The sequence below is a fragment of the Aulostomus chinensis genome, chromosome 8 (assembly GCF_037954235.1).
Source record: "Aulostomus chinensis isolate RoL2024-O1b breed Wild chromosome 8, RoL_Achi_v1.0, whole genome shotgun sequence".
Lineage (NCBI taxonomy): Eukaryota > Metazoa > Chordata > Actinopteri > Syngnathiformes > Aulostomidae > Aulostomus > Aulostomus chinensis.
Genome location: NC_141327.1, coordinates 18,992,461 through 19,001,911, shown reverse-complemented (window position 1 = coordinate 19,001,911; position 9,451 = coordinate 18,992,461). Strand labels below are relative to the sequence as shown.

General features: G+C 45.5%; 1 protein-coding gene across 11 annotated transcripts in view; it reads left to right on the top strand.

Moving 5' to 3' along the window:
* Positions 1-1,419: 1,419 nt before the first annotated feature.
* slit2 (slit homolog 2 (Drosophila)) overlaps positions 1,420-9,451 on the top strand; it is a 91,392-nt gene continuing 83,360 nt past the window's right edge. For 3 of the 11 annotated variants that reach the window (XM_086211497.1, XM_086211496.1, XM_086211495.1), the window contains exons 1-3: positions 1,420-2,483; positions 3,229-3,300; positions 4,682-4,753. In XM_086211497.1, coding sequence (XP_086067623.1) covers positions 2,275-2,483; positions 3,229-3,300; positions 4,682-4,753 — 353 coding nt within the window. In that variant the 5' untranslated portion in view covers positions 1,420-2,274. The remainder of the gene's footprint in view (positions 2,484-3,228; positions 3,301-4,681; positions 4,754-9,451) is intronic. The other 8 variants (XM_086211491.1, XM_086211489.1, XM_086211487.1 and 5 more) reach the window with 6 other exon arrangements.

Sequence of the window (9,451 nt, the reverse complement as noted above, 5' to 3'; positions counted from 1 at the left end):
GTCTTTCCCTCACTTCAGCTATGATTCACTGCCATCGATGACCGGCATCTGCACCCACCCTCCTCCCCTTATCTGTCTGTCTTCTCCACACTGACACTCTCTTGCCTCCGTCTCCTCCCCTTTGTTCCATCCTATTACAATTCTTATCTTTCCCTTCCTTTAAAAAAAAAAGGGGGGGGGGACAACAATGATCAGATTTGGTGTGAGATCTTCAGGATGGTATGAGTGTGTGAGACTGTGGGAGTGGGTGTTTGTGTGAGGGCTGGGTGGGGGTGCAGTATAAGATACACACACAGAGTTCACATCAGCATTACAATCACACGCAGTTGTTTATATTCTAACTTGAGAGGGAGTTAGATAGAGGCCCACCGCAGATTTTAATCTCCTTAAAATCTGTGTGTCACTGAAGAATGACTCTCATATTACGTACGTATATTTTAACGCAAAGTCCTGCTCAATTTTCTAATCAGATTAGTAGGAGCAAAACAACCTTAATCGGACAAATTTGTACGGATGTGAAAGCAAACTTAAAAGAAAATAAAAGATCCTCTTTAAGGAATGTCATAAAAAGTTATAATTGTAGGGTGACTGCTTTTATTAAGAGGCTGTGGGAGGGCAAGACGGTTTAGGAAGAACACCTGGGGTTTATAAAGGTGACCTATATGAAATGTTATCAGCAATATCATTTTAAGGACATGAATGACAAAAAAAATCTTGACCTGTCCTCACCTTTACCTGCAGATGATGGCATGCTGCTCATTGTATTAGAAAGATGTATTATTCACAAATGACTACTTTTGGTCAAATCGATGGAGATATGGGTTTATTTTGGTAAATACACGCCAAAAATAAAGCAAAAACCAGTAAGATGAGTCCGCTGGTGTGGTTTGAGGTTGCAGTGACGTAAGAGCCTTCCGGGTATTGATTATCAATCAGTAGCGAATAATCTTCCCACGAATCTCACCCGTGACTCCGCAGATTAAGGTCTTTATGTGGCCTGTCACTACGCTTTACAAAGTTAACATGTTGAAAAGTTCCTTCGGCGTCTGTTTCTCTAATTTGAAAGTGACTGAGGAGACGTTGTGCCGTCAGACCGCTGCCTAATATAACAGCCACGAACCGTGAATCACGGGAAAGTCCCATGTGCGGACACTTCACCGCTAAAACTGCAACACAGAGTCTGCTTTAATTAACAATAGACTCGGAGAACCTGGGAATTCGAGTATCAGACGGGTCTTCCCCATTTTGTCGACAAAGAGAATCTCTGTCGCCTTCCTGAGGCCAGTTAAATAAGGCATCAGGTGACCGGGACACTGCAGTGAGAATGAAAGTCCCCTTCCGAGGTCAAACGGTTGCTGCTGTGTCATTGAAGGCCAACCTGCTGATAATTCTGAGGGGGAACGCAGTGCGTGCGTGTGTTTATGCGTGTGTTTTAGGAGAGAGAGAGAGAGAGAGAGAGAGAGAGAGTTGCCTGGACATACGCAGAAGCAGACGTGCCCGCTCCCGTCCCTCTCTCTCTCTCCCACTCTCTCTCTCTCACACACACTCTCGGGAGCAGCGCTTTGACGCACCACGCAGAGTTGGATTATAGTATTGCGCGCTGGTCTTTCAAGGGGCTTTTTCCTCCCTCACATTGCCTACACCCTTGCCAGTGACCAGCAATTGATACTTGATCGGAATCAATACATCTCCCCACCACGGTGACCTCTGCTGAGCTTTTGGGAAAAACCAAGCGTTGTCTCTGCTTGCTCGCCGGACGCGTGTTGTGAATTTATAACCAGCCTTACCTGAGGAGAGTGTGTACATGCACTAAAGTGTGTGTTAGAGTGTGGACCAGGACAAGGATCGAGGTGTTTCCCTGGCTTGGTTCCGTACACGCACATATTTACACACACACTCACACACGTACACGGGCACAACGTACACCGTTGGAACTGGGCACTGCATGCCGCGGACATGTGGAAGTTTGCGCCGCTGTAGCGCAGTCAGAGAGCCGGTCCGCCGCCTCGTCGACCTCCCCTCTCCCTGTCCAGGAGGACCAAAGTCCCGGTCCTCAATCATCTATACAACGCAACAAGACCCCAATGTAAATTTAGGACGAGAAATTTCAGAAAGATACGCCTGAAAGAGGAGGACATCGACACGGAGGACGACATCCAGTTGCGTGCAGAGTTTGGTGAGCTCTTTCAAGGATCTCAGAGCATTTATTTTTCAACACCCTCTTAATTTCTTAGTATTTTAAGGGTCTCGCATTGGCCCCCACTTGCCGCAGTGATGGTGGGAGCCCCGAGCCCCGCTGGCCTTGGCCGCTCCCCGGCTTCTACGCTGGGGCTACTGGTGGTTGTTCTGCTCCTGGTTCTCTCAGGCGGCGCAGCTGGACAGCCCTGCCCGGCCCAGTGCTCCTGCACCGGGACTACAGTGGACTGTCATGGCCAAGGACTCCGCAGTGTGCCCCGGAACATACCCCGCAACACGGAGAGACTGTGAGTACCGAGGTGGGGGGGGGGGGACCTTTCCAAGCGCAGTTAGAATTTTAATCTGCGCACATGGAATCCTCCAGAATTATACACTTAAGTGAATAAATTAAACGATACTAATTTCCTTTAAAATCACACAGACTCTGTGTATCTATGAATAACAATTGAGGGGACATTGGCATACTTTTGTCCCATTGTAATCTAAATCTACCCCATTTAAATACTTTACCGTGATCTTTTACTTTCCTAAATATCTCGAATCATCCCGGTTCACTTGTTATGCTTCTGTCTCGCCTCTTAAATGTCCCCTGACTGCTTGATAGTGATAAGATGATGAAGTCACATGTAAAAAAAAAAACTGCACATTTGTCCACCTGATGTGAATATTAATTGTATTATAAATCACACAGACAGACAGTAGATGTTTACTGCGAGGACTCGCGGAGCTGAAGTGAGGGCACTGCTGTGGTTGTGTTGGTGGTTTCGCACTGTTGCATTAGCACTGCCTCCGTAGACCACATCGGTTTGTCTGGAGACCAGCAAGTTAATCAAAAACGGATTTGGACAAGTGGCTTTGAGTTAAACAGGCCGTATTTTATTAGGCAGAGATCCCTTGATGAAATTGAAATTTACCCAACAGTGAAGCAACCACAGCTCCTCTTTTGACGCTCAAATTGTGATTCCTTATATCAAGTTTCAGTCTTCTTATTTTAATCATGCATTTAACTTGTTGATTTTTTTTTCTGTTTAGGGATCTGAATGCAAACAACCTCACTAAAATCACCAAGGCCGATTTTGCAGGTCTGAGGCATCTGCGAGTTTTGTAAGTGGCTTTTATGCATTTTATTCTCTCCTGTCTTTCCTCTCTCTCTCTCTCTCTCTCTCTCTCTCTCTCTCTCTCTCTCTCTCTCTCTCTCTCTCTCTCTCTCTCTCTCTCGCACGCACACACACACACACACACACACACACTCTCACAGCGCGTGAGACTCATCCAGTCCTGGAAGTGCCGCATGCAGCACTGCGTCTAGTCGTGGGAAGAGGCGGCTTCATTGAGTCTGTGTGTGTCCAAACAGACCACCATTGGCACCTGTTAATGCTGTCCTGTTAATCTGCCAGTGGAAGTGTCAGGAGGGTCTTATTTTAACCACCGGGCCCCGGGGCCCCATGTGCTGGAGTGATTAACGTGCTGGCGAGGAAGTGATGGAGGGCGAAGAGGGAAAGAGATAGCGGTCATTACGTGACACCGCGGAGGAGGAATGCCGCTGGAAGGGAGGGAGGAAAGGAGGGAGGGAGGAAATGAAAGGGAAGAGTCAAGTAAGAACAGGTTCCTTACCTGAGACGAATCCAGGCTCCTCTGCACCAACATGGCAGGGACAGCGATAGCTTGCTGTTGGTGTGTGCGTGTGCGCCTGTGCATGTGCATGTACCCAATTCAACTGCTAAAAGTGAATGGGGGAATACACATTGCTGGAATTCCTCCAGAGATTATGTCCTTAATTGTGTGTGTGTGTGTGTGTGTGTGTGTGTGTGTGTGTGTGTGTGTGTAAGCGTGCTCCCCCATTCACCATTTTGCTTTTCAGTATGACAGCCAGTTATATTTACTTGTACACGTGCACCACCTGCTTGTTTATCAAGATCAAAACACACAACTTAAAAAAAGCGTGCGTGTGTGTTTGTGTGTGTTGTTGATGGGCTCGGTCAGCACTGTGCTCCTGGTGCAGTTGTGCTGGTGTAAATGAATGAGTAGTCACAGCTATATGGTTAGATGGAGGCTAAATTGGATGATAGATGAGTTGCTGTCCAACTGATAGGCCAGTTTTAAAGTCAATTCTGGGACGCTATCGACCCTCTGCTGATTGTCTTCTCTCTCTCTCTCTCTCTCTCTCTCTCTCTCTCTCTCTCTCTCTCTCTCATGCTGTTGCAACATTCTATCGCTTCCATCTTCACCAATCTATCTTTTTCCTCACCCACCGCCAACTATCTCCCATATCTCCCCCTCCCTCTCCTGCAGTGTCAATCTCTTTGGCCCTATCTCATTCTCCTTCACCTCCTCTTCCTCCTCTCTGACTTATCTGTGGCCATCTTTCTTGATTTTTTTTTGAAAGCCAAAACTCACCATCCGCTCTCATGTTCTATGTGTCTCGCTATCACTCTTTTTTTCCCTTCATCGTCTCACCCTCTCTCTCCTGGTTTTTCTCTTCTAGGCAGCTAATGGAGAACAAAATCACCACGATTGAGAGAGGAGCCTTCCAGGACCTGAAGGAGCTGGAGAGACTGTGAGTAACAGTGTCCTGCCAAGGCAGCTGCCCTTTCAACCCTTAACACATTTTCTGCAACAAAAAGAAATACATATTCCACGATATAAAACATCTGCATGCCAAGCAGAAACATATGTTCCTTTTCTCAAAGAGTTAATGCACATGAAATATCTCAGTTAGATGCCTTTGTAATAGACTGGGAGGGTCTGAATTCTATGAGCTTCTATGAGACTTTCCCTCATTTGGTATTTTAATAACTGTGACGGATAGCGCTGTCAAACGGCCCAGACATCGATGACGGTGAGTTTGCAGGTTCGTGGCATTTAAAATCTGAGATTAGATTGTTGTTGCAGTCAGAGCTTGATTGTATGATACCAGGTTTGAGGTTAGATTTGGTCCCTGGTGTGACTGAACACCATCAACCATGTGTCATCCACATGTTTGCGTTTTAAAATGCAGGATAAAAAAACTCCAACCCTGTCATTTAGACAACATGTAAATCTGGTACCACACCTCTGACAGCATCAGATGTCCGACGCTGCAAATATGTGCCAAAGCACGAACCAGAGCCACATTTTTCTTTTCATCTTTCGTCTGGGAGTGAATTAAATCTACTGGATGTTTAAGTGGATTGAGCGCTGGTGGTTTTGAAGGCCTTCGTAACCCTCCACCCCCCATCTGTGTTCATCCTGGCTCACCTGAGCCATCGTGAGGTGATGCTGGGACTGGAGATTTTTAGACTGATCTTGTGAATGAGGAGCAGCTAAAGGTTGTTACGGCGCTTGAGTGGAATCGCTGGTATTCCGAATCTGACCCTGAGGCAGTTATGGCATAATTAAGCTCTGATAGTCTGTGAGAGAGAGAGAGAAGGGAGATGTGGACCCCTGACTGGTGAAATGTCCATTGTGTTGACTGTCAACTCTGTGTGATGTGTGAGCTGTTCATATATGCGTGTGTGTGTGTGTGTGTGTGTGTGTGTGTGTGTGTGTGTGTGTGTGTGTGTGTGTATGTGTATGTGTGTTTGGTGGCCTGACAGACAGGCAGCGACACACTGGAATGCAGCAGACTGTGACAGAGTCTGAGAAGGCTTAGAGACAATCTTTTAATTAAAGACATAAAAAAATCCCTCTTTGCTTACACACAGAGATCCACTTGTACACATAAAGACATAGATCATGAATTTTTTTTAAAAAATTAAAAAGAAGGTTGTTAATCTTTTTGATAGCCGTTTTGGTGGAATTCTTCAGGAGTCGTCAGGATGCTCCCGTCTCCGTCGTGTTGGGCCTGTTTATTCTCTGCTCTCTGTTAAACTATAGCTGCTCATTGTTGACAGAGAGAGAAGCTTTGTGGACCGCTATAGTGAATCTGCTTGTGTTTGGCGTGAACCAATGCCTGGTTCTGTCCCACCAAGCAGGTCTGGGAATTCTTGCCCAGAGTTGTGGACAAAGAGGGTAATATTTTACTGCCTATGGTCCAGCTGTAATAGTAAACTTTGACAGTGACTGTTCTCGGTACAAAGACATCATACATGCTAGCAGACAGGCTCCGACGCTCCAGGACGTAGAACATGAAGTAATGAATAAAGAACATCAGTCAGACGAGGCTCTCGGGTTCCGTCTTGTCTCTGATTGCCACAAACACCTTTGACGGCAGCTAACTTTCTGACACAACATGGCTGTGTCCTGTTGTCCTCATGAGGTTTCTCAACTGTAATTCACCATCTCTGGCGTGGCATGTTCACAAACACAAAGATGGAGTCAGTCATCAATGCCCCCCCGCAGATGCCGGACAAAGGAACGTCGCCATAGTCTGGAGTCTGGGGGCTCATTTCAAAGACCTTCGTCCTCTGGGGGGCTGGAGGGGACCTGCTGGGCACCGCTGCCCAGAGGAGAGGGCCCTAAGCTGGGCTGATGGATCCACAGTGACTGCCCCCCACAGGGGTAGAAAACGGTTCTCCTTCTCATCTTTTTTTTTTTTTTTTTTTTTTTTTTTGCGATAGGCCCTGCAGGGCCGAGCAGGGTGGGGTCAGGTGTGGGGCAGTAGCTGGGGGGTATGGAGGAGGGGCAGATGGTGGAGGGAGGTGTGGAGGAGATAGGCATGTCACAACACACTCATGCAAAAACGCATGCACGGGTATGGATGCATTCACTTTCACAAGGCCGCTCCGTTACTACTGGTTTTATCTTGACTTTACCCCCCCCCCCACACACACACACGCACACACACACCAAAAAAAACACACCTCTAAAAGACCTCACACCCTTTTTCCCTTCATTCATTCAACCTCTTCTCATGTTTTCCTTCCATACCCACCCATCTCATTCTCTCCCTCTATTGTCCCTTGCATATTGGAATGTCATACATTCCTCACTGTCTCCCTGTGGGCGAAGAATAGGAAAGAGAGGAGTTCCTGATCCTCTTATCCTCATCTTACATTTATGGCCCCTATCCAGTTCAAAATCAGAGACTGAAGGAGATAACAGCTACAGACACGCAGAGAGAAACACAAATTACAGGTATTACAATGATCTCAGAGAACATCGGTAAGATAAAGCTTGAGATAATTAGCCAGTAATTGAGTGATCACATGTCAAAGATAATTTCAACAGCGATGAATAAAACTATTATTACAGGTGGGGGAGATGTTTCTATCACCAGTGATTACAAATTAGACAATTAAGCTTGAAAGCAAGCGATCACGATGTAATAGCTGAACAATATGAGAGGCAAAAGGTAACAGTCATCCCAGGATTGAACGATAAACTGGAACTGTGGTTTAGTGATAACATTGTTACCGATCATTGCGGTTAAAAGTGGGATTTTTAATATCTGTTTTGTGGCATAGAAGAGCCTGAAATTACTTACACTCCAAAAGCTGTTTCTGCTACAACCGTTCTGTCTAAAATGTCATTTGTGATAGATTTTCCCACGTCACTGCCCATCTGCGCCGCAGTCCACATTTGTTATATTTGCAGGTAAACACCAGTGTGCTCAAACGCTCTCCAACTCTGATGAATTTAAAAGATCTTTTCCCTTTCTTTCTTTCTTTCTTTCTTTCTTTCTTTCTTTCTCTTTCTTTTTTAATGATAGTAAAGGAATTCACAGGCGTGGTGAGAAGTCTGTCATCGATCTTTAAATAACAGATCGGATCAGAGTGTGTAACTGTGCTGGGTGATGACTCATGTTCATGCCAACTGTTCAACCTTAAAATGTTAGAATAGACAAACTCGCTTCTGCAAGACACACACACACACACACACACGCACACACAGAGGTCAGTTTCAAGTGGTTTTGGAGTAAAGAAATTTTCTATGGTCTGTCAGTCACAGAAATGTCCACACTGTTGGGGTTATAACTAAACTGTGCATGTGCCCACACACACGTTTCTGTGTGTGTGTGTGTGTGTGTGTGTGTGTGTGTGTGTGTGTGTGTGTGTGTGTGTGTGTGTGTGTGTGTGTGTGACAGATTGTTGGATGTGTCTTATGGCAGCAGTGGCTTTAGTGGTGTAGTAATTGGTTTCTCAGGTGGTTTGTTATTTCCTTGCCAGCCATAGACTTCAACCTGTAGTGCTGCACATCAACGAGGCTCTGAGGTGTGAAAACTGCAAGTGTGTCTTTCTAAGTATTTTTCTGTGCTTTATGTGTCTGTGGGTATGCGTGTGTAGCTGTACAAAGGAGCGGCGCCATGTTTGTGTAGGCAGAAATGTGTGTGTGCGTATTTACTATGTGGTTTGTGGCCCATAGCATCTGTTTATGACTGCAGGGATTATCACCATGCTGCAGTGTGGCATTAGCTAGTTGGAGTGACTCTCACACCTCAGACTACTGGCTTCTACTTCTTCATTCACTTATGGCCAGACTTTGACTAATGAGACACAGCCATGGAAGTGCTTTGAGTGTGTATATGTGCACACGCACTCCCAGGTATGGACAGAGCTCACTGGATGATTGGAGAGAGAAATAATCAGTACGTTTTTGCACATAAATAAACTCAAAGTGATATTGTAATACATGTTTTGTGGGGACGTGACATGGAACGCTCTCTCTCTTTATCTTTCTCTCTGTCTCTCGCTCTCTCTCACAGACTTTCAAGTCAGGTTAAGAGGCTTTTACAATACAAGCTCTTGTTCTAAAGGTTAATATGGTGAATTAGCCACTAAGGCGCTTAGAGAGTTACATTTTTAGTGGCAATTAATGTTTTCTGGAGGTGTTACACAATGCTGGTGTGTGTGTGGGTGTGTGTGTGTGTGCTTGCGTGTGAAGCTTCAGTGGCACCTAGAAAATCAGGGATTTCATGTGCTCAATTAGATTACGAAGCAGGATTTAAACAAAAATCAATGGAACTCTCAATGGAATCATAAACACGTTATGCAGCAGGCAAAGACAACAAAGATACAAGTATTGGAATTTGTCTTTTTTTTTTTCTTTTAAAGGACGAATTCACTAGAATTGATGGTTGATGTACAAAACCATGAGAACATTAGCAGAGCAAATGTCTCTGTGGTCAGATCCACAATGAGCATCTAAACTTGGAGTTGTGACAAGTCGTGTGTTCACTGGCGGGTGCAATCTCATCCTCCAACTCCATAACCTTCTTTGAAGTCTGTGTCTAAAAGAAGTTTCCAGACTGGTGCGATCAGTTGATGATGAAAATGATACGTAGTTCAGTGGAAGCCAACAGACGGAAGGACTGACTTCAGTTGACTTATTGCTTCTT